This window comes from Macaca thibetana, chromosome 15 (genome assembly GCF_024542745.1).
Source record: "Macaca thibetana thibetana isolate TM-01 chromosome 15, ASM2454274v1, whole genome shotgun sequence".
Taxonomy (NCBI): Eukaryota; Metazoa; Chordata; class Mammalia; order Primates; family Cercopithecidae; genus Macaca; species Macaca thibetana.
The window spans coordinates 26,960,725-26,985,938 of record NC_065592.1 but is presented as its reverse complement, the minus strand read 5'-3'; the positions used below and the strand labels follow the sequence as shown (position 1 = coordinate 26,985,938).

The following is a 25,214-nucleotide window of genomic DNA, read 5'->3' as shown; positions in this document are numbered from 1 at the left end:
AATCCAGTGCATACACAGCTCTGGGATACTATAGTACAGATTACTCTGTTTTTGCCTGTGGCAAGTATATTAGTACTTAGTATATATTTGTATTTGAAGCACAATTTAAAAATGTCATATAGCAAGGATTTATCTGGCATCTATAAAACATTATTACACTGGGAGACATAAGCTTGTGTGATTTAAGTTAGATATCAAATAAACATTTGTTTGCTCACTCTTTACCCCCCATGTGTGGGGCATATGTATTGAGTTTCTTGTTTACTGAGCCTGAAAAATCAGGTCAATCAGGCTGAGCAAATTGTACACAGTCTTGTCTGGGGAAGGGCATGGAAAAGAGGAAGTGTGGACTGGCAGTCTCGGAAACCCAAGCTCTATCCCTGATAGTAGCTGGGCTGAGTCCAGTTAATAAGAAACAGGGCCACCTGCTCCTCCTCTTTTCACCAGGAAAGCATCTCTGTGGAGTGCCCTGGCCTTGGCAGGAGTGACTGGATGGCCAAACGAAGACTGTCTAGAGTTGTCGGGGTCTGTGTGGCTGGTACTGAAGACACCAGGAGAATGATAGGTGTCTTAAGTGGCTTTCCCCACCTTTTCACATTGCTGCTCTTTAAGAATTTTTAAGTATATTTTCTTTTTCCGAGAGAGTCATATAGTTCCATTTCCAAAGTGGCTTTCTGACTTTTGAAACATAAGCAGGGCAGACTTTGCGGTGCAGTATGGAAACTAAACATGGAGCAGAGGACTTGCCATAGGCCTGGCTGTGGACTGTTCTTTTTATTTTTGGAGATGGAGTCTTGCTCTATCACCCAGGCTGGAGTGCGGTGGCACGATCTTGGCTCACTGCAACGTCCACCTCCTGGGTTCAAGCGATTCTTCTGCCTCAGGCTCCCGAGTACCTGGGATTACAGGTGCATGCCACCACGCCCAGCTAATTTTTGTATTTTTAGTGGAGATGGGATTTTACCATGTTGGCCAGGCTGGTCTCAAACTCTTGACCTCAAGTGATCTGCCCGCCCTGGCCTCCCAAAGTGCTGGGATTACAGGCCTGAGCCCCCACATCAGGCCTGTGGCCCATTCTTCATCAGCTGCTGAATGGTCCTCAGAGCTGAGAAAGTCCTAGGTTGGTTTTGGTGAGGAGTTACTGGTGTGGTGAGGTTCTGTCAGTCTATCTTCATCATGGCCTTGAGGGAACCTAATGGTGAATGTTTGTCTTCATCATTTGGAGGTAGTGGTCTGTGCCTTAGGAATTTGACATGGTGGAGGGCTGGTCCATCCCTGGATGGGAAAATGCCAGGGCTCATCTAAGTCCTGTCCTGGTGGGGCTGTGGTTGGGGTTCCTCTCTGAGTTCGAAAGGGCGTTTAGGATCATCTGTTTCATTTGCTCATGGTTGACACGAAGAAACAGACCCTTGTGGGTAAATCTTTCTCTGTTGCATGGCCACAGGACTATACTCCTTAGTGACCAATCAGCTTGTAGCTGTGTGTTTACTACTTGCCAAGAGGCAAACTGGGTGACTTCAGGCTTTTCAAGCCTGGCCTCTAGTTGTATCTCTTTCAGGACAGTTGTGGCTAGGTATGTTCTGTTCCCTTTGGAGGCAGAGAGCATAGAAAAATAGGGTCATTATCAAGGCACTCAGAACAAATGGAACAATGTGAGTTTAAGCCGTGAACAGTGAGAACAGCTTGTACTGGAAAGACAGTTGAAGGCATGTGTCACAAGGTTATGTGTGTGGGGGACAGGAGGGTACAAAGGTTAGTTACCCTTAAGCCCAGACTCGAGTTAAATACCTTGCAGACATCCACAGGTGAGCCCTTATATAGGATTTCACATTCTGTAAACTGTGTGTATGTAAAATGAAATTAGGGTAGCGATGGACTGAAAGAGACCCTTTTGAAGTCCTCACCACTTTTCTGGCAGTGCCTTTTGAGTATTAGCGTTGTCATGACCAGGCCAAGTGGTGGAGAAGCTTTATTCATGAAGATTTGGGCAGGACCATCTTATTTCCCACACTGCCTTATCCATAGAAGGTGGTCAGCAAGTACGTAATCGAATTGGACAATTTGGTAAATTTGCAACACTTACAAATATACAATGATTGCACATTGTACATCTTATTTTTAAGAGATTTATGTCAATGCGCATGCTTATCTCAGGGGTCTTGGTGAATGATTGGGGTGGGATGAGGGTCTGAAGTAAGAGTGGATGAAGAAGGCTGTGGCTGGAGACTTGGATGACATATGGGAATGAGCTGTGCAAGGGTCAGAGGATGGAGCATTTTAGGTAGAGGGGAGCAGCCAGTGCAAAGGTCTGAAAGCTGAAATGAGCTTAGAGTCTTTGCAGATCAGAAAAGCTGGTGTGAGTGGAGCCCGGTGAGCAAAGGAGTAAGTGGTAAGCGGTGAGGTCAAAGAGAGGTAGGAGCCTGGTCCTGCAGTGGCTTTTTTTTTTTTTTTTTTTTTTTTTTTGAGACAGAGTCTCACTCTGTTGCCCAGGCTGGAGTGCAGTTGCGTGATCTCGGCTCACTGCAACCTCCGTCTCCTGGTTCAAGCATTTCTCCTGCCTTAGCCTCCTGAGTAGCTGGGATTACAGGTGCGCGCCACGACACCCGGCTAATTTTTTGTATTTTTAGTAGAGACAGAGGTTTCACCATGTTGGTCAGGCTGGTCTCGAACTTCTGACCTCGTGATCCACCCATCTTGGCCTCCCAAATGCAGTAGCATCTTAAAGACCAACTTAAAGGCTAGCAAGAGTCTGGACTTTATTCTAAGGACTAGAAGGGAAGCCATTTAGTTTTATGCAGGGAGATGACAGGATGTGATTTTTACTTTTAGAAGACAACTGGTGCTACAGTATGGAGAATAGATTGTAGAGGATGAGAGTGGTGGTTGGGAAGGCCATTGAGAAGGCTGTCACAGGGAGCCACGGGCAGAAAACTAGGTGGTGGAGCCTGGACTGCAGTGGTAGAGACGTAGGTGGATTTGGGGTATATTTTGGATGACAGGCCAATGGCACTTGCTGCTGTAGTGATGCAAAATAAGAAAGGAATTGGGGTTTTTGGCTTTAGCAGCTGGGTGGCTAGCAGTACTGTTTATTGGGACGGGGAGGATCCAGGGAGGAACAGGTTGGAGCAGTTGGGAGTCCACTGTTTTGGGCATGTGGAGTTCAGAATGCCCCCTAATCATTAAAGTGGAGATGTCATGGCAGTTGGTTATGAGTTAGTCCAGAATGGGAATAGAAATTTGGGAGTCATTAGTGTATGAATGGTGTTTAAATCTCTGAGACCGATGGAGATCATATGAGGAGATGTGATTGAGGTGCGTAGAGTGTCAAGGCCTGCGCCTGTGGCGTGGTAATATTTATTGGTCTGTCATCTTAAGAGGAAAGAACAAGTAGCAAAGGAGCCCACGAAGGAAGGGTTGGTATGGCAGGAGGGAAGAAGTAGAGGATTGCCTCCATGAAGCCAAGATAAATGTTTTAAGAAGCAGCAAAATATATCTGTTGGATTTAATAATATGGACATTGTTTGTAATCAAGATTACAAGTGTGAGATGTGGATGCAGAAGTTTTGGTTTAAAGACAAAGTTTGTCTTCCAGTTGGAGATAACTTGGACAACATTCCGGGGTAGTCCTTTTCAAAAGCCGGTTTAAATTGTCAGGTTTCTTCAGCCTCCCCACCTCTTCCCCACAGGGCCACAAGGCGGCGCTAATGAGTCAAGCTCCGGGAACGCGACCAGTTGGTGCTGTAGGTTGGCCATTTCCGGTGCCTTTCCAAAACCGAAATGAAGATCTGGAAGATTGAGTTGTCAGGGAAAAAATGTCCCCTTTCCTGAACAAAAGAGATTATACAGAGTGGCCAATTTCTTGCAGCTAAAATAATGTGAAGAAGCAGGATGTGAAATATACATGATTTCAAAGGATTTAGAAAAATATTAAAATGAAAACTTGAGATTCCCAGTAATGGCAGACTGAATACACATTTAAACTTCACCAAAATGACACTAAAAGGATTTTGAAAAAAAGTCACAAGCCCACAGACAACAGCAACAGGCAAGGAGGCAGTAGCAGTACAATTTTGGTAAGTACTAAATGACTCAAGCTGATTTTGAAACCGACAGTGGGGGGAAAAAACTGAGAAGTCACCTGGTTTACACCGTGGAACCCTCCAAAAAGGTCAAGAGTTGGCAGCACCACGCCCCTCTGGGACTGAGGTAGAGCTGAAGAGAAGAATAAATCTAGAGTCTGTTTAAGAATCCTAGCTTCCGGCTGGGCGCGGTGGCTCAAGCCTGTAATCCCAGCACTTTGGGAGGCCGAGACGGGCGGATCACGAGGTCAGGAGATCGAGACCATCCTGGCTAACACGGTGAAACCCCCTCTCTACTAAAAAATACAAAAAAAAAAAAAAAAAAAAAAAAAAAAAAACGAGCCGGGCGAGGCGGCGGGCACCTGTAGTCCCAGCTACTCGGGAGGCTGAGGCAGGAGAATGGCGTAAACCCGGGAGGCGGAGCTTGCAGTGAGCTGAGATCCGGCCACTGCACTCCAGCCTGGGCGACAGAGCGAGAGTCTGTCTCAAAAAAAAAAAAAAAGAATCCTAGCTTCCGATCCTCTCCTCTCTGCTCACGCAGGGGCCACTTCCTTCTCCACTTTGGCAGAACTGGGGGTTGATTCTCTGGAGGGAGCCTCTCTCGACCAAGAGACTCTAGGCACACTTGAGGGTGTTCAGTGATGTTGGGACTCTTCTCCTGCTTGGCTCTCAGCCTTAGATCTTCCATGCAAGGAGGAAAAGAGCCTTTTCTAGAAAATCTGGATGGGCCAAGAGAAGTGACCCACAGATACGGATATTGGCTGGCGGTGGAGAGCCAGGGTGGTTCCTCAGTGAAAGGACCCAGCCGAGTCTCCTGTGGAGAATGTCAACAAGCCCTCTGTGCAGAGAGCTTTCAATCCATTTCCATGGAGTTTCCCTCTTGGATGGGTGGACAGATAAGGGTCACCAGATATGTAAGGGAAGATTTGAATATGAATATCAGAAGTAAAAACAAAGAAGAAAAAGCCTACTGAATGAAACACTGATGGAGAAGAACATTTCCACAAAAAAAAATTGTTAATATTTTCCAAAAGAGAAGATATCACAGCCATAAAACAATAATTTTTAAAAATTCAGAGAACAAAGAGCTCTTGGAAATTAAAACCATGATAGGAATACAAAAATTAATAGAAGAGTTAGAAGAAAAAGTTAAGAATGTCACATATGAAAAAAACCAAAAGAGAATTGGAGGAAAAAATATGAAAATTAGAGGATTAGACCATCTGAATAACAAGCGTGCAGGCAGAGAAACAGAAATGGGAAGTATCAAAGAAGCCATTCAAGGAAAAAGACCAGAAGGGAAGAAATAATGTATCACTGGTTGTTCTGCCTGATGAGATTATGTATGACTTCTCCCCCTCCTTTAAATTTTCCAAATTGTATGTAAAAATATCTCTTAAAATGAGGGGGTAGTGTGTGGTTTCAGTATTACCAACATTGCCCCAGGACATCTAAATCACAGGTGGTCCTGTTTTCCATAGAATGAGTGTGTAAAAGGAGCATGTTGAAAGGGGTAACCTGAACTCAGTCATTTAACCGGAGCTGGTGCTATCACTAGGACCAAATCAGACTCATTTTCCTGCCTGCAGGAAAGTGCCCTTCTAGAGGGCTGCCCTAAGCCGCAGGACTATGTGGGTATTTTATTTTTATTCTCATTTGTTCTTTGTTAGTGAACACCCATTACTCTACATGAATTCCACTTGGGTCTTGGGTCGTCAGCCCTGGCCTTCAGGAATATGAACCACCCATCCTGCTGTTCTCTACCGGGGGCTGAGCTGTTCCTGCTGCTTTGGTATCCTCTTCCAGCCTTGCATCCTAGCGTCCCTCTTCCACAAAGCTTTGAAGCTGAAAAACTTGGTGGGCTTGAAGAGGCTTTTTGGTAGCTGCTGACCTTTGGCGCTGGGGCTCTTTTTCTGCCTTTCCCCCTCCCGTAGTTTGTGAGCCCACAGCCTTGGCAGAGGAAGACATGTGCAAGAGTCTGGGGGTGGGGAAGGGACGCTGCGCTTTCCTGTAGATACTGACCACTGTGGTCTTTCTTGGGACAAATCCAGTGCAGATGTTGAAAGCCAAACCACAGAATGCATCTGTCATCCAACTCTTCTAAGCATTTTGTCTTTGTAGATAAAGGCTGTTTGATTAATATTTCATGGATGACATAACTATAGACCTCTTAATGACTGTTATTAATTTGTTACAAACATTTGGATGACAGATGTCATCTATGGGATGTTTCTATTGTTTAGCCTTTTTATTATAGAAAAATTCAAACATATCACAAAATAGAGTGAAAGCAATAAACCCACATCTATCCCAGCCATCCCATGTGGATCCCAGCCATCCTGCGCGGATCCCAGCCAGCATCAGCAGTCGCCCACTCGTGACTCATCTGGTTCTGTCTCTCTCTAACGCTGCTCCCAACTCCCACCCCGTGGTTTAATTTAACACAAATCCTGAAATCATATTATTTCATACAGAAACATTTAGTACGTATCTCTAAAATACAAGCATTTTTTTTAAGGACTACCTAATTATGTTTAAATATCCAGTTAGTGTTCAGATTTCCCAGTTTGTCTCAGACACAGTTTCTGTTTATTTTTCCAAATTGAGATCCAGACAGGATCTATACATTGATTGGTATGTTTCTTAAATATTAAAAAATCCTTCTTTGTCCATTTATTTTTCCTTGTAATTTATTTGTTAAAGAGTCATTTGTCAGCCGGGCGCGGTGGCTCAAGCCTGTAATCCTAGCACTTTGGGAGGCCAAGACGGGCAGATCACGAGGTCAGGAGATCGAGACCATCCTGGCTAACACAGTGAAACCCCGTCTCTACTAAAAATACAAAAAAAAAAAAAAAAAAAAATTAGCCGGGCGTGGTGGCGGGGGAGGGGGGAACCTGTAGTCCCAGCTACTGGGGAGGCTGAGGTAGGAGAATGGCGGGAACCCAGGAGGCGGAGCTTGCAGTGAGCCGAGATCGCTCCACTGCACTCCAGCCTGGGCGACAGAGAGAGACTCCGTCTCAAAAAAAAGAAAAAGTCATTTGTCTTCTCTTCACTGGAAAATAGAGATAGTAAAGTTCCAGATTATTAGGACCACTTGAAATCGCAACAAAATGTTCTAATGTTTTAAAAAAATAAGTGTCCGAGAGGAATTTATTCCATGTCTCTAATTAAAAGGCACCTTGTGAGCGTGAGGCCCTCCTTGGGCACCCTATGTACAATTTTGCCTTCCCCAAACCCTTGGTACTTACCTTCCATTCCTGTTTTATTTTTCTTCCTAATACCCAGAGCTACCTACTGTATATTTTACTTGCTTCTTGTCTGCCTCTCCTCTAGAATATAAGCTCCACATGGTTTTGTGATTTGTTCTCTGCTCTATCCCCATCCCTGGCTAGATGAATGAAGATGTATGAAGGCAGGGCAGAAGCAGCGTGGGGATGGGTGTGTAGAGGAGGGCAGGTGGCGTGAAGCGTGAGGAGGAAATTCTCACTGTGCCCTTCGCCTTTTTGATGTGTCATATCCATGGGATGCCGATCCCTGTAAAGTTCCGTGAGAAGTTCAGATGATGACTCTTTTCTGCTTGTCATTCAAGGATGGAGGGGCCTCTCTGCAGACGCTGGCTTGGTCTCTTGGCCTCTTTACCCCACTGCCAGCTCGGGCCTCATCTCAGAGCCACAGGCTGGTTTGACCAATTTTATCAATAGAGACTGGGCTGGGGACCCATCATCTCAGAACATCACCAACAGCGTGCAAAGGTGTCCCAGTGAGGGTGGTGGTCGTCAGCAGTTTGTCTTGATTCAGAACACATTGTCCAACCTTTAGCGTGGCTGGATCGTGGGCCAGCTGCGAAGCCACATACTGGAAACAGCCTGAATGAGCCACTGCTGTGCCATGAGCCAGGTGTGGCCTTGAACAGGGCCTGCCACCGTCCCTTGGTCTCCTCATCTGTAGAAAAGGGATGATGCGCATTCGCCTCTGCAGGGTTGCTGGGAGCCTTTTGTGCTGTCCGGCGATGCAGGGCTGTTAGGGTGGATCCTCCAGTCAGCCTGCGCGAGAGGGCAGCATTCTGGCCACGCTGGAAAACACTGAGAGACAGAGACCCTGCTTCTCCTGTGGGCCAGGGCAAGCCCAGGCTAACTGGATGACATAAATCTATAAAGTAAAAAAAAAAAAAAAAGTACTTTGTGGACTTCATATAGCCCAAAAAAAAATTCTAAATCTATTGGTCTGGTACCATCAGTAGTAAAAATCCTACTGGGGCGGGATATGGCTGGATCTACAGACTCCCTCATCTGTTTTGGGCATGGGGAGAGGAGACGCTTTTGGACTATTGTAGCTGAGTGGGGTTGATGCATCTCCCCCCAACCCCTCACAGTCCCAGGGGTCTTGTAACCCCAGCAGTGCCCCCAGGAACCCCCAGGCTGTGCTGGCATTGTCTTAGGAGGTTCTTGCCACACTGACGGAGTGTGTGTCTCTGGGACAACTTTCCTGGAAGCGCTAGTCTGGATATGTGGTACTGGATGTTTTTCCCAGTAAGGTGCTAGGCGTCCTGTGAAGGGAAGTGCACACCAGTGGTAAGCAGCCTGCACAGCCCCCACCCTGCTGTTCCATTGCACCTTGGGGAACCACATTTGCACGTCCATAGAGAAGAGGATTTTTACTACTGATGGTACCAGACCAATAGATTTAGATTATTTTTTGGGCTATATGAAGTCCACAAAGTACTTTTTTTTTTTTTTTTTTTTTTTTTTTACTTTATAGATTTATGTCATCCAGTATGGTAGCCACTAGCCATATGTGCTCTTTTTAAGTTTAAATTCAAAGAGTAACATGAAATAAAAATGTAAACCCAGTTCCCCAGTCCTGCTAGCTTTGTTTCATGTGCTTAGTAGGCACGAGGAGGCAGTGGTTCCTGAATTAGTGCAGGTTATAAAACATTTCCATTATAGCAGAAAGTTCCATTGAACAGCACTGTAAATATTCCTATTCAAAGATGAATGAGTGTGGGGAGGAAATGTCAGGGCACTTAGGAGACAGCTGAGTGGCAATTGACGGAAAATTATTGTAATTTTAACCTCATTTTCATTTCTTGATAAAATACTTCTCAAAGCAAACTTTTCAGAGGAAGACTTGAGGTTCCCCGTATTGACACATTCCATTAAAAGGTTGAACCCGCAGCACTCTCAACTCTTCAGTTGCCTGTCACATTTTAGCACAGTCAGGGACACGGGGTGCCTGTGCTTAGCCAGGGGGTGACTCCTTCCTGCCCTGACTCCACACTCTGCTGGAAGGTCCCCTATGGGGAAAGTGCCTGATTAGAAACTTTCATAGCAATTTATTTCTTTTGAGTTAGTGGAAAAGAAAGGTCTCATCACTCTTGGTTTGCCACTTGTGATTCTACTAAAGGAAGAAAAAAGAAACCCGTTGATGAAACAGATACTTTTCTAGAAGGTCTGCTAGAAGCTTTTCTGTTTTGCTTAGTGGGTTCATAGCAGTAGAGCTCAGACGAAGTGAGGGGAGCCCTGGGCACAGATTTATGGGGGCATTCACTCTCAGTTGCCAGCGTTGTACTACATGGGCCAAAGAGGGAGTGTCTCCTTACGTTTTGCACTCCGGGTGCCTGGCTTGCCTCACTCTTGTCCCATCCTGAGCTGGCTCTCATGGGGCCCGTTGACCCTTCACTCTGGTGGGCTGGCTGCATGGTTCTAGGAATTCTGGACTTGCACATGTGTAGCCCCTTTAGCACATACAGACACATACTGTGTCTGAGCCTCTGTCACACTGAACCCCTCAGGTAGGGAGTGCATCTCTCTGCTCTTTCTACACCTGGATCAGAGTAGAGGACTAGTAAGTGGCTAATGAATGATTCAATGAACAGATCAGTCCGCTAGGGGTCCACTCACTGAATTGAAGAGTGAAGAGTTGTCTTAGACTTTTCCTTTAAGATTTCAGAGAACATCTAGCATTGTAGCCTGCAAAGCTCCACATTTCTACACAGCTGGGCTCTGGCTGCACACAGTGAAGCGGAGAGTCCTCCCAGCAGTGCGACAATGGATGGGTGCTGTTTCCCCTACTTGCCTTTTCCTAGAATTTCTTTCCTTTCAGCATCAGGGTTTAGTTACTTTACTAGAAACCCCAGCCTCAGGAGTGCTTCTCTTCTCTTCCCTCCTTTCCCCTGCTTCTTCCAGAGTTTCTGCCATGGCCAGACTGTCCTAGAAGCACATGGCTGGGCCCGGGGTAGGCCTCAATTTGGGGAGGCGTGGGGGAAAAGCAGCAATCACCTGGGGGTGGGAGGCCCCTTTGTGGACTCAGTGTTACATGCTTCTCTTCTCTGCCTCCCACAGAGTGTATTAAAGAAGAGGGACCAAGTTCAAGCAGAGTACGAAGCCAAACTGGAAGCTGTGGCTCTGCGGAAGGAAGACCGCCCCAAGGTCAGGGAAGCCACCTGGGAAGGGCTGCCAAGCTGTGGTCTCCCTGCTGGTGCTAAGTAAATTCTCATCTCTAGATCTGCGTGACTACGCGTGGTCAGTGCCGGCTGGGCTACGTTGATGAAGTTGCCCTTTTTCACTCCCTTTTCTGTCCTACTTCTGCGAGTTCCTAGTGTTCACTTGGGATTGAGTTTTCTACTGTTTCCTGGGCCTAATTTTTTTTTTAAAGACTTAACAGCTCTGCCATTCATCAGCAGTTCCTTGCTCCATAGAATGGCATTGCAGAGAGGAGGAAAGAATAGCCTAGATCAGTGCTTTCAAAGTGTGGTTCATAGGCCCACAAACTCTACAATCCATGATGAGGAAAGTATAGAAGCACTTGGAAACTTCTATAGGAATTTGATGTTGCTGCAGAACCAGTTGTACACATTGTGTTGAACACTCAAGACGAGCGTGTTAAACTCGCGTGAGGAGTTGCGCGTGGAGCAAGCTGCATGCTGGTTCTGCACAGCAGGACTACAACTTGGTCGAATTGGGGAAAAAAGCCAACAAAAAGTGGCCCTTTACTCCCCAGAGTTCGAGCAGCACTAGTCTCGCTTGTCTAGGATGCCTTCTGGCTCCAGTGTTTGTAACTGCTCAGTGGGTTCACCTTGTCCGCTGCCTAGACAGAGCTGATTTATCAAGACAAGGAATTTGTAATGGCGTAAGAGTAATTCATGCAGAACCAGCTGTATGGGACACTGGAGTTTTACTATTATTCAAATCATTCTCCCTGAGCATTTGGGGATCAGAGTTTTGAAAGATAATTTGGTGGGTAGGGGCTTAGGAAGTGGGGAGTGCTGATTGGTCAGGTTGGAGATGGAAATATAGGGGGTGGAAGTGAGGTTCTCTTGGGGGTCTTCTGCTCCTCGGTGGGATTGCAGAACTGGTTGAGCCAGATTACCACCTGGGTGGTGTCAGCTGATCCATTGAGTGCAGGGTCTGCAGAACATCTCAAGCCCTGATCTTAGGTTTTACAGTAGTCATGTTATCTCCAGGAACAATTTGGGGAGGTTTAGGCTCTTGGAGCCAGAGGCCGCATGACCCCTAAACCTTAATTTCTAAGTAGCTAATTTGTTAATCCTGCAAAAGCAGACTGGTCGCCAGGTAAGAAGGAGGTCTTTTCAGGAAAGGGCTATTATCAGTATTGTTTCAGAGTCAAACCATAAACTGAATTCCTTCTCAAGGCTAGTTCATCCTATGCCCAGAAATGAACAAGGACAGCTTAAAGGTTAGAAGCAAGATGGAATGGGTTAGGTCTGATCTCTCTCACTGTCATAATTTCCTCAGTTGTAAGTATTGCAAAGGCAGTTCTCTGTTTTGGGTCTAGACAGAGGATCACAGTTGTAAAAATGCATCTGTTGTATTGGTCACTCTGTTTGTTGTCTTTCTCTTCCCTGAGCCAGGATTAAAAATGAGTAATAATGGCCAGTATGCAAGTGCTTGCCCTTGCAGTGTCCTAAGCACTCTCACTGTCTCTTGCACGTTTGCTCTACACAGACTCACAGCTGGCCCTCCAGATCCATGGATTCCACATCTGCAGATTTAGCCAATTGCAGATTGAGAGTATTGGGGGAAAAAAAACAAAAAATAATAATACAACAGTAGAAAATAACACAAGGAAAAAAAAACTAATGCAGTACGGGTTGCCTGTCTCTTATCCCAAATGCTTAAAATTAGAAGCGTTTCAGATTTTGGGATATTTGTGTATACATAATGAGCTATTTTAGGGGCAGGACCAAAGTCTAAACATGAGATTTATTTCTGTTTCTTATACACCTTATACACATAGCCTAAAGGTACTTTTATGGAATATTTTAAATAATTTTGTGCATGAAACAAAGTTTTGACTGCAACCCATCACATGAGGTCAGGTGTGGAGTTGCCCACCTCTACCATGTTGACCCTCAAAAAGTTTCAGATTTTGAGCCAGGCACAGTGGTGCAGGTCTGTATTTCATCTTACTGGGGAGGTTGAGGTGGGAGGATCCCTTGAGGCCAGGAGTTAGAGGCTGTAGTGTGTTATGATTGCGCCTGTGAATGGCCACTGCACCCCAGCCTGGGCAGCGTAGAGAGACCCCATCTTAAGAAAAAAAAGGTTTTGGATTTTGGGGTATTTTGGGTTTTCAGATTGGGGATGCCCAACCTGTATAACAATGGTGTACAAGGTATTTATGTTGTATTAGGTATTATAAGTAATCTAGAGATGATTTAAAGTATACAGGAAGCTGTGCATTCGTTATATGCAAACACTACATGACTTTATATAAGGGGCCGTTGTTGAACATTCACAGATTTTGATATCTCAGAAGTCCTGGAACCAATCCCCACCCCACCCCACCAGATAGGAGGTGACAACTGTGTGTGTGTATGTGCATGTATGTGTAAAATCTCATTGATTCCATACCACAACCATGAGGTTTAGGTACCTTTGTTATCCCCATTTGAGAGGTGAGCACACCAAGGCCCAATGTCACACAGCTAGCGCTGGTAGAGCTAGGATGGCACCCTGCCGTTTGACTTTAGAATCTTGCCACGTACCATTCCATCACTCTGCCTCTTTTTGGTTTGTAAGTGGAAGGTGTATTTGTTTTCAAAGAGGGGGGTGAGGGTGGAGAACATTGGTAAGATAATAGCAAGGACCCGCATTTCAGGGAAATGGTTTGGACATCAGAGCTGCGGGGTTTTCCTCTTTTGCCGTGGTTCCTGCTGCCGCCGCCATGCCAAGACATACCTGGAAAGGAACCAGCTTTGGAATTTGAAACTCACACCTCAGAAATGATACACCCTGGCTTTGTGTAGTGTCTTTAATGTTAATTGCATCACAGGATCACTGCAGTGGTCATCTGAGGCCCAGAGGGAAGACATTGTTCTTTCCCTGTTTCATGGGTGAGGAAATGAGGCACAAAGGAGCTGGACAAATTGCCCAGCCTCTTTGATGCCGAGTGGCTCTCCATCCTGTGCACGTTTGTTGTGTTAATTCCCGCATCACCGGTAGTGATCTACACCAGAGCGTAAAGGCTGCATATATCTACAGAAAGGCAGATGATGAGGATTGGAACTGTGGTCACTGGCCCAGCGTATGCAGCTGGCACCCTCCCTCTGGTTCCTCCTGCCACAGCTGTTCTCCTTCTTCCATCCTGTTTGTCTGTCATAAGGGAGGTGACAGCAGAAATGCAGCCATATGCTCACAACTGCCCTCTGCCTGCCTGTGGCCTGCTCCACTGACGAGTCCTGAACTGGCCTGTGATATTCTGGAACATCTGCTGAGCCATGTCTCGGTCTCATTTAAAGGAATGACTTAGGATGATTTATTTGTGTATATTTTAAAAGTTTCCTTTCAACGAAGGGATTTAAAGGGATGACATAGGATGATTTGTTTGAATATGTTTTAAAAGTTTGCATTTAGCCCGCAAATGTAAAGATGTAAGTCATTCACAGAAAAACAGATAACCGCATGATCTCACTTACATATGAAATCTAACAAAGTTGAAGTCATAGAAACAGAGAATAGAATGGTGGTTGCCAGGACTCAGGATGGGGGAAATCATGGTCAAAAGGTACAAACTTTCAGTTATAAGGTGAGCAAAATCCTGGGTATTCCATGCACAGTGTGGGTGGTGATGGATGTGTTCATTAATTTGATTGTGATCATAACTACACAGTGTGTACATGTATCAGATCATCACGTCATATGCCTGGAGTGTATATACTTTTATGTGTCAGTTACATATTGAAGGAAAAATAGAAGTCACTTTTCCTGGCTAGGGAGGGAAGGAGAACCAACAAGTTCTGCCACTGGCCTAGTTTGGAAACCGAGGATTCTGCATCTATAAAGACATCATGTGTGTGGTTCTGTAAATAGCATCTGTACAAGCTCAGCACTGAATACAAGCTTTCTCAGAGGCTGATACTGTTATTTAATATGTTCAGCCCTATACAGGACACATTCGTTTCCAAAGCTAGGAGCTGAAGGTTCGGAATAATAGGCCGAGTTAAGTCTTAAGCATGCCTGGCTTGCTGGCTGCTGGAAGCACACACCAGGCTTGGAGCAGTCTCGAGCAGAGCGAGACACTGGTTTTGGCGCCCTCATACCCCACAGCTGCCTGCCAGGGCTCCTGGCCTCACATTCCTGTGGGTCTGGGTGATTCCTGTCAACTCCCCGTGCTGTGGAAATCTTTGGCTGCTGCCATTCTCCGCCTTCCTGGACTCCACTTACCCACATGGCTCATCCTCTTGGCCACGGGAATTCTACCAGAGGCCGGGGTTTCCTCCCCGTCAATGAAAATGACTAGTCAGTCCTGAACACACACCTGCGTTCTCCTAGCACACTGTGGCCAGGCCGTCTTCACCTTCTCTCTTCCTGGTGGGATGTTGAACCGTGCCACATTCACTTTGCTACTTATTTAGCAATTGTTATTTTTAAAGACAAAATGGACTGTCATGGTGGTGTGCCAGTGAGTGTAACGTAACAGTGGCGGCAGCAGAAATCCTTTGCCACCTTTGGGTCTGGGGCAGCAGCTGCCTTGGTGGGCAGAGGAGGGTGCAGTTGGCAGCCTGTCCAAGTCCGGCACGGTTCAAGCACGGGATTTAGAATCGGAGGGCCCTGGGTTCAAAGCCCAGCTGTGCCCCAGCTTGCCTGGATCTGCTCCTCAGCCTTTGCGGGCCTCCGTTGCCTCACACACGTGATTGTTGTGATGCCGTAAGGTGCTTGGCGTAGTGTCTGACGTCAGAAGTAGTGTCTGACGTCGTGACAGACGCTCCCTTGGAGGAGCCTCCTGTGTCCACACTGGCTGCAGTAGGAATGTGGCTGGAGAACTTTGTTTTCTGGGTTTGCTGTCACATATTTTAAGAAGTCCCTTTTCTGACCACAATGTTTTAGACATTGTTTCCTGGGTCCTCAAGCTTCCCCTGCCTCCCTACCCCTCCACACACCTGTCCTCCCCAACAGCCCATCAGGAGGTTTGGTGGATGCTGAGGAAATGAGCAACTTAAGGTTTTTGCTGTGCTTTGCCTGATGGGGTTGTGAGTTCATGAAGCCAGAGCTGCTGTTGACGAGATTTTTTTTTTAAAAGCCAGGGAATTCAGAAGTGGGTTAGGGCTGATTCTATCCCAGGGCTTCGGCCAGGTCTGTTGGGAACTGATAGTGGGAGCAAGGTAGCTCAGGGGACTGTCGCAGGAGTGCTGGGGAGGAGAGGGCCCCTGGTATGGGCATGGCCAGCAGAAGATCCGAGGGAGTCTGGGGGCTTACCTCGTTGTCAGGTAAAACCGAAACCTGAAAAACTTGCTCCAGATAATGAGGGAAAGTTGATTTCTGTGGAGTCATGGAGGGGCATCAAAATCTGATGACTTTTTTGTAACCCAGGGTAAGGAAGTGGCCTCACCTGTCTCCACGACCTTCCCTGTAAATTTCAAAGTGGGGTGATCCTCTTAGGGGAGTCCTAGAACGTCTTGGGCTGGAGGAGCGCGTGCTAAGGGCAGAGGGTGCGGAGGCCTCTGGAGCTGGGGAAGAATGGTGTTGTCCGAGAATGCAAAGTTTTGCTTTGTGGTTGGGCTAAGGCTGGAGAAAGCTTAGCAGACACTGAGGTGGTGATTCCCAGGCAGATGGAGCTTTGGAGACTTGGCCTTCTCCATGTTAATTGTGAGGTTGGAGAAGCAACATGCACTTACGTAGTAGGGGCTGGCTGCCTTCTGCTGGACCTGTTGGGCCACAACCTGGTGTACACCTTAGAATCTAACCCACCATGGAAGGTAGAGGGCATCAGAGCTCTTACAGAAGATGAGGAGAGGCTGAAGAATTGCATTTAGAACAGGACCGGGAGCATCTGCACCCTCGAATGACAGTGAGGGTAATGGAGAGGGAGCTTTTGCCTTTTCCTGTCTTCCATGTTGGACTCTTTTCAGTGCTAATACAGTCGGTATAACTAGCTCCAGAAAGAACAAAGAAGGGATGCCAGGGAGAAGGCTTCACAAAATTCCTAGTTATCTTCAAAAGGTTAAAAAAAAAAAAGCAGGGTGCTGTTTTAGGCCCTGACTCACAAGTAGCCCCATCCTGGGTGCAGTGCCAGCTGAAGAAGTTTAAATGGGTGGTGTTGGAGTGCAGGTGAGGACAGATGGGCCACGTGGAGGGGACCTGGGGTGTCGGTGTGGAGGGGGGCGGGCGCGTGGTGTGTGTGTGGGGAGGGCACATGGCGTGTGTGTGGGGAGGGCGCATGGCATGTAGGGGGGGTGTGTGTGGCATGTAGGGAGGGCGCGTGGTGTGTAGGGAGGTCGCATGGTGGGCATGTGTGTGGGGGGCGGGTGTGGGTTTGGGGGGCATGGGCATGGAGGGGAGTGGGGCATTGGTGTGGGAAGAGTGGGTGTGTCGTGTGGAGGTGACTGGGAGTGGAAAGGTGCACAGAGGTGTTCCTCTGGTTGAGAGAAGAGCAGAAAGAAGGTGGAAATTGGGCTCTCTGGACAAACCTATTGAAGGCTGTAGACCTTGGACAGCTCTTAGAACCACCAGGATGGTGAATGTTCTGGAATGGGAAAGACGTGACAGGTAGCGAAGTGAGAATGCCAATTGTAAACTGGTAGCAGGGAGACTTCTACATACGGAGCTTCCGCAGACCAGAGAGTGGGGACTGGTGTCTGTCATTTCCAGACCCTTCTGGCAAGTGAGGACCCTCAGCGTGGGGCAGAAGACCAGGTGCCTCCAGTCTGAGCAGGCGGAACTCCCCCAACCCCTCAGCTGACTTATGTCCCACCGCAGCCATCCTCTGCCAGTGTGGTGGTTCCCATGTGATAGATGGGGGCCCGGGGTCAGGGGAAGCGTGGAACTTAAGTGCCAAAGTTTACAAATGGCAGAGCCGGTATGGGGCCCGGGTGCATCTGGCACCAAAGCTGACGCCTTTCCCCAGGGCGCGGGCCCCAGCAGCTGTGCTCCCTGAGGGGGCGCCCTGCCTTTCCTGAGGCAGGTACAGAGAGTGCGTGTGGCCTTCCCTGGGGCTTCACTCTCATGTCATCGTGCAGGGGAGCTCGTGGCTCTCTTGCTGTCAGCCTCTCTGCTCCTCATCTCATGCCCTCACCTCTCCCTCCCTCACTCCCCACTGGCCATCCTCTGAAGTTTGTTTTTATCTATTATTAAAGAAAGCCTTCATTCAGAGAGCCGGTGACTTTCTATTTGCCCAATTCCGTGGCTGCTTTTCAAACTGGACCCTGTCTCAGTGTATTCTTACCTGTTTTCACCTTATAGCTCAAATAGACAATGAAAACGCAGTTGCTGGAAGCTGGAGATGACCAGCCTGGGGGCTTTGGCTTCCCAGAGGGCAGGGGACCAATCTCGCTGCTACTCACACATTGCCAGTTAGAGAGCCCTGTCCCCTGCTCACCCAGCAGCATGTGGCTGTCACTGGTCCTGGAACCTGTCCCACAGTGGCCACAAGTTCCCCTCTCCCGAACACTTTGGGATTATATCTGTCTTGTGTAGTTTGGAGATTTTCCTAACCTACGGTCATCATGAGAGCAGATATTGTGACATCTCCAACCCAGCTCCAAGAAGGAGACTTAGGTTGAGATTTCTGTTCTAGGGCCTGGAAATGCATGGCACATGGAAGGAGCTCAGTAATGCTTTTTTTTTTTTTTTTTTTTTTTTTTTTTGAGACGTGATCTTGCTCTGTTGCCAGGCTGGAGTGCAGTGGCTCGATCTTGGCTCACTGAGTAATACATTTTTAAATGAATGTTGGTGAATTTAAGTTACTATCCCATTCCCTAGCACACAGAAATGCACAGTCCCATCTACGTGACTCTTCTGTCATTGCACTAACAACCTGTATTCTGTAATGGAAATTATCATGAGAGATTGGGAACCAATGTGAAAAATGCAATTTTGTCCCGTCTATATTGTCTTTTGATGTCTTATCTGGTGATATTTTTCCTTGGTGTCATGATAAGCAACACCCAACCATTAGCAGTGCTGTGCCATCTCAACATCCTTCAGACGCATGGTAGCACAACCGTAACAATACCTCAGTCACAAAAATTAAAACATTGAGATGAGAGGAAATGCTGAGGGTGGTGGCCCACACCTGTTATTATCTCAGCACTCTGGGAGGCCAAGACGGGAGATCGCTTGAGCTCAGGAGTTCCAGACCAGCCTGGGCAAAGTAGCAAGACCTTGTTCTACTCCAAATAAAAATATTAGCTGGGGTGTGATGGTGCGCATTTGTAGTTACAGCCGCTCTGGAGGCTGGGGCAGAAGGATTGCTTGAGCTTGGGAGATTGAGGCTACAGTGAGCTGTGATTGCGCCACTGCACTCCAGCCTGAGTGACAGAGCAAGACCTGTCTCAAAAATGAATAAAATTAAAAAGAAATAAAAGGAATGCTTAGTGTTACTGGTCAGTGAATTGATTGTTACAAGGACACTATCCAAAAAGATTCAAAGGTGAGAAGAATACACGCCTGAGCCTGAGTGTGAGTTGCCAGCATTCCCCTTCTTCGCGTTGGGGAACTTCACAAGCTGGTCACAGACAGCACACCCCAGTTCCTCTTATTTTCTTATGTTTAATCCCTCCATCCTCTTCTAACTCTACCACCCCGGGCTTCTCTAGCTCTGTTCTCTCTGATTCACCACCTCCTCCTCCTCCTGTGCCCGCCTTTCCGAGTGACTTTTGCTGAGTCCTTTATTAACCCTATACTTGCTGGCTTCTCTGTGAGTTCAAACCTTGGGCCCTGCCTCCCTCAGCCCCACTTTTCCCTCCATATATTTAAAAAAGATTATATTGTGGTAAAATACACAGAATATAAAACTTGCCATCTTAACCATTTAAAAGTGTACAGCTTAGTCGTGTTAAGCACATTTACGTTGTTGTGCAATCGATATCTGGAACTCTTTTCATCTTGCAGAACTGAAACTGACTCATTAAACAACTCTCCATTCCCTGTCCTGCCAGCCCCTGGAAACCCCTGTTCTACTTTATGTCTCTATGACTTTGACCGTTCTAGATACCTCGTATCTTGAATAATATAGTATTTGTCCTGTGACTGGCTTATTTCACTCAGCGTGATGTCCTTCGTTTATCCATGTTGTAACATGGTAGAATTTCCTTCGTTTTTGAGGCTGAATAATATCCCATATATATGGGACACACACACACACACACACACACTCATACATATACATACCGCATTTTGTTTATCCATTCATCAGTGGACATCTGTGTTGCTTTCATCTTTGGGCTACCATGAATAATGCTGCTATAAACATGTGTGTACAAATGTCTCTGAGGCCCTGCTTTCAATTTCTTTGGATATATACTCAGAAGTGGAATCCAGCAGGATCATATGGTAGTTCTATTTAAAATTTTAAACTGTTTTCCATAGCAGCAATACTGTTTTATAATCTACCAACAATATACAAGGGTTCTAGTTTCCCCATGTTCTTACCAACATTTATTTGCTCCTATTTTTTTGAGACAGAGTCTTGCTCTGTCACCCAAGCTAGAGTGCAGTGGCATGATCTTGGCTGACTGTAATCTCTGCCTCCCAGAGACCAACCAGGCTGGTCTCAAACTCCTGACCTCAGGTGATCTGCTCACCTTGGCCTCCCAAAGTGCTGGGATTACAGGTGTGAGCTGCTGCACCCGGCCTATTTTCTGTTTTTGTTTTTTTTTTTTTTTTGATAGTAGCCATCCTGATGAGTGTGAGATGCTATCTCATTGTGGCTTTGATTAGCATTTCACTAGTGATTATGATGTTGAGCATCTTTTCATGTCCTTGTTGACTGTTTATCTTCTTTATTTTTATTTTTTTGAGATGGAGTCTCGCTCTGTTGCCAGTCTGGAGTGCAGTGACACAATCTTGGCTCACTGCAACCTCCGCCTCCCTGAATCAAGCAATTCTCCTGCCTCAGCCTCCTAAGTAGTTGGGACTACAGGCACACACCACCACGTCCAGCTAATTTTATTGTATTTTTAGTAGAGACAAGATTTCACCATATTGGCCAGGATGGTCTCGATCTCTTGACTTTGTGATCTGCCTGCCTCAGCCTCCCAAAGTGCTGGGATTATAGGTGTGAGCCACTGTGCCCAGCCGACTGTGTATCTTCTTTGGAGATATGTTGAAGTCCTTTCCTCATTTTAAAATTTGGTTGTGTATTCTTTTCCATAAGCCTTTATAAAAGAGCTATGTTTGATTTTCTTGTTATCTCACCCTGCTTTGTGGAGGGAGGCGTCACTCTTCCCCTGGCTGCAACTGCCTCCTTTCTCTGAGCTGTGGACCTGTCCTTCATTCTGAGCCTTTGGTGGCACTAGTGCCACCCTAGTCATCCGGACTAGAAACTTCAGGCTTCTCTCTGACTCCCTGTATTTTATTTCTCATGGGCAGCCAGTTGCCAAATCTGTCAGTCCTGTCTCCACCAGGTTGGTTTACTCCATCCTCTCCCTTCTGGTGTTAGAGCCACCACCCTGGTTCCAGTGTGCCCAGTGCAATCTCATGCTAATATATAGTTTGGAGATGATTCATCTCTGGTGTCTAATGAAATCTCAGGGTGGGGTAGCATTGGCAAAGGGTGGCATAATGTTTGGGAGAACATATAATAATATAGTTTGTATTTGGAAGATGAAAACCTTTTTCGTAACACATGAAATAAAGCTTGAGGAGCAATGCAAAGGGTAGATTATCTTTTGTGAACAGCACATTATAATATTGATAATACTGATAGAAGCTAACAAATGTTTATTGAGCACTTACTATATGCCAGGCACAAGTGTGTCACAGGTGTGCAATGACTATCTGGAACCAGTGTTGCGGGCATAAGAAGAATTTACCAAGACAGTTGTAGGTAAAGAAAAACAGATTTATCAGAGAAAGTAGGAAAATACATTGCAGGAGTGCAACAGGCAGATCAGCAAGAAGGGAGCTGACTGACAGGAAACAAAGGCTTGCTGGGGATTTCATAGAATGGTGCTTGTGCTGTGTACTGAAGGGGGCTTTGTGCAGTGCTGGTAGCTCCAAGGTTGAATGAGCAAACTTGCATTTTTCTATTAACTGCGAGTCTGGTGATAGCTGGGTGCAGGAAGATTGTGTTATTAATATTTGTGCAGGATATGTGTCCTGGACCATGAAGAAAGGCAGAAGTATACCTTAATCTGCCTTCTCTTTTTGCTTTCCCTTGGTCCTGCCAGCCCAACTCCCCCTTCCTAATTAGGACTCCATAAAGCGCTTAACACATATTAGCCTGTTTGACCTCATGACGACCTTGTGAGGCAGAGGATGTTATTAGCCAGACAGAGAAGCTGAGGCCAGGTCCCAGGCCACACACCTGGTAAGTGGCAGGCAGGGCGTGCGAGCTAAGCTCTGGAAGTTTGATTCTAGAGCTGTCCACTGCAGCCGGAGGAAGCGTGGGGCTTTTTCTGTTCTCCGGAAGTGGGCATGAGTTAACTGGGCCTCAGGAAACCAGGCCTTTGGGACGAGCCCCAGCCTCTTCATTCCCTGCCACCCTCCGCCAATCTTGCGAGCTGCAGTTCCCTCTCCATGCCGCTGTGGGCCCTGCGGCCTGTGCATGATAACCTGCGGTGGGTCCCCGTGTCCTCTCCTCTGTCCCTTGCGTGTACTGCCAGTCTGGAGTGCCTTCCGAGTGGTCACACATCTCACATCTGTCATCTTTAAGGAGCCGCCTCAGTGCCGTTTCCTGCACGAGGCCCGATCTTCCCAGGTTGGCCTCCCTCTCCATCCTCCTCAGCATGCTTATCACGGGGGCTCCAGGGGAAGCGACAACAGTTGCAACATCTCACCTCAGTGTCTAGGCATGTTCCTGTTTCTTCCCAACTAGACTGTAGGTTACGGGAGACAGGATTTGCCTGTCAGGATCCAAGCACTTTTGTATTCCTCAGTGCCAAGCACAGAATGTGTTGTGAAACTGAGAAGCCAAATATTTCCCAGACCGAGGCTCAGGCAGTCATAAAACCCACAACCGTGGTTTAGACCCTAATTTTTGTGGGTCAGTCAGAGTTCCTATGTCCAGAACAGACCTGGGAATCTTTAAACCTGGGAATCTTTCCTCTGTAAAAAGTCCTCTGATTCAGAGACCCCGGCTGCCCTCTTCTCCACGTGTCCCAGTGAGGTTCTCTTTCCAGGCCTTTCCATTTTCTCCCCACAGCAGAAGTTTCATTAAGCAAATAGGAAGTTGCTCTTAAGCACCCTCACCCCGATGCAAATACGAGCAGTGGCCAGGAGACAGGTGAGGAAACTGGCCTGTGCCCGTGGGAGGTGAAGCCAGCCAGAGACGCTGGCTCGCTGGGCATCTTTCCACTGAGGCTGATTCCTGCAGTGACTCTGGAGAGGCAAGACCGGGATACTCTGGTTTTTATTTCCCTTTTTCCTGAGGTGACCAGTAGTAATGGGTGGTCTTGGGAGGAGGCAAAAGAGACTGAAATCATGACATCAGAAGAAAAACTCAGTCTCTGACCTGGTACGGTGGCTCACACCTGTAATTCCAGTACTGTGGGAGACTGAGGTGGGAGGATGGCTGGAGGCCAGGAGTTCGAGACCAGCCTGGACAACACAGCAGCACCACCACATCCCACTTATGGTAGAGATGGGCTTCTTGCTGTGTTTCCCAGGCTGGTCTCAAATTCCTGACCTCCAGCGATCTTCTGCCTTGGCCTCCCAAAGTGCTGGAAGGCATGAACCACTGCACCCAGCCCAGTACTTTTTTTCCTTCTTCCAGAAGCTTACGTACTTTGAAGAAGGCCTCTTTCCCCGTCTTAACAGAAAAATTCCTTGCTTTTTAATTTCTTAAAGTGTCAGTTACCTCTTTCTCTCCAGCTTATCCTGGTTTCACCCATGTCTAGTTCCCCTGTCAGGCACATTCGAATTCGCTTGCCTTGGCGGTCCCTTCCCCGGCTCCTGTGTTCTACAGCCATCTCCACGTGGTCTGTGGAGAAGACGGCTGAGTACCCTGAAGGTGTCCAGCTCCCTCAGGCCTGTCCTTCTCATTGGCATCATTCTGGGTCAGCTCCTTGCCCATGAGGCCTGGGTATAAACCTCCCCGATCGGTGGAAATGGACTCCCAGTGGTGAGCCATGGCTTGGAGACCGTTTGGTTCATGGGCCCCAGTGCACCGAGCATACAAGGAAGACCACACTTGTGGTTGGGATACATTTGGCAGATTGGGGGTTTGACCTGGCTTTGGGCATGTTGGCTCCCTGGCCACCATTAGGGCCCAGTGGGGTGCTTGAGTTAGGAGAGAGAAGCCAGCTTTCGGAAGTGCTGCAGCCGCAAGGCCCACTGCATCTGCACAGGATGGGTGGAACTCACCAAAGCAAAGTGAAAGTTGTGAAATTTCAAGTGACATAGTTCCCTTTTGAGAAAGTTTTGTAAACCTCTTTAAGAAAAACTTGAAATAGCCTGCTGTATATTTCTTCTTTGAATTTCAGATTTTTTTTTTTTTTTTTTTTTTTTGAGACGGAGTCTCGCTCTGTCACCCAGGCTGGAGTGCAGTTGCGCGATCTCGGCTCACTGCAAGCTCCGCCTCCCGGGTTCACGCCATTCTCCTGCCTCAGCCTCCTGAGTACCTGAGACTACAGTGCCCGCCACCATGCCCGGCTAATTTTCTTGTATTTTTTAGTAGAGACAGGGTTTCACCGTGTTAGCCAGGATGGTCTCGATCTCCTAACCTCGTGATCTGCCCACCTTGGCCTCCCAAAAGTTCTGGGATTACAGGCGTGAGCCACCACACCCAGCCTGAATTTCATATTTTTTTTGACATGCATAAGTAACTTTCCTCCTATTTTCTCAGACGTCTCTAACTCTCCATTTTGAAATATCTGCTATTGGGAAAAGCATAAACAAGCCTCCAGTTTATTTATAATGTGGGGTTCAGAGGAGGCAGCTGGCCAGTAGTTGTCTTATTGCAATTCTCTGATTAATGAGGAAAGGCGTCATTAAGTGTCACAGCGATGGAATATTTCATGTGATCTGGGAAAACCTACCTCTTTTCTAGTTCTAATATAGGACACAGGAAAATAGCAGGGCAATGCAAATACTGCTGTGTATTTGCAAAGTCTGCACACACTTTCAAGTGTGGATGAGTAAATCCTAAAAGGAACCAAAGACATATGACTCTGACTTGCAGTGTTTCTTCTTCCTGTGTGTAAATGGGGGTGTCCCCCACGAGTCTCTGTTGTGTTTGGATGGGTTTGAAGATTCGGGTTAGGAAAGCCCCTTTTCAGAATTCCTCCTTAGACCTGAAAACCCAAGTCTTTGCTTCCAAATAAATGCCTCCAGAGGACAGAGCATGTTGATGGCATTTTAATGTAGGGCTTTAGCCTTTGACAAATGTGTGCTCAGAGGAGCTCAAGGCAAGAGATGCTAGTTCTGTGTGCAGGGCACCCATGTGTGCCTCCCTTTTCCAGGTGCCAGCGGACGTTGAGAAATGTCAAGATCGGATGGAGTGTTTCAATGCTGACCTGAAAGCTGACATGGAGAGGTGGCAGAACAACAAGAGGCAGGACTTCCGGCAGCTACTCATGGGGATGGCTGACAAGAACATCCAGTATTATGAGAAGGTAATGAGTGTGCCCAACAAGACTGGTTTCTAATGGCCGGAGTCTTTCACATGGGCCTACCAGAAATCCAGAAGCTGGGAATTCTGCTAGTCTTGTCTCCTTCCCTTATTTTAGCTGCTTAGTCT

General features: G+C 47.0%; 1 protein-coding gene across 2 annotated transcripts in view; it reads left to right on the top strand.

Moving 5' to 3' along the window:
* Positions 1-25,214, top strand: part of SNX30 (sorting nexin family member 30) — a 125,103-nt gene that overhangs the window by 88,963 nt on the left and 10,926 nt on the right. For both annotated transcript variants that reach the window (XM_050761022.1, XM_050761023.1), the window contains exons 7-8: positions 10,421-10,507; positions 24,937-25,089. In XM_050761022.1, coding sequence (XP_050616979.1) covers positions 10,421-10,507; positions 24,937-25,089 — 240 coding nt within the window. The remainder of the gene's footprint in view (positions 1-10,420; positions 10,508-24,936; positions 25,090-25,214) is intronic.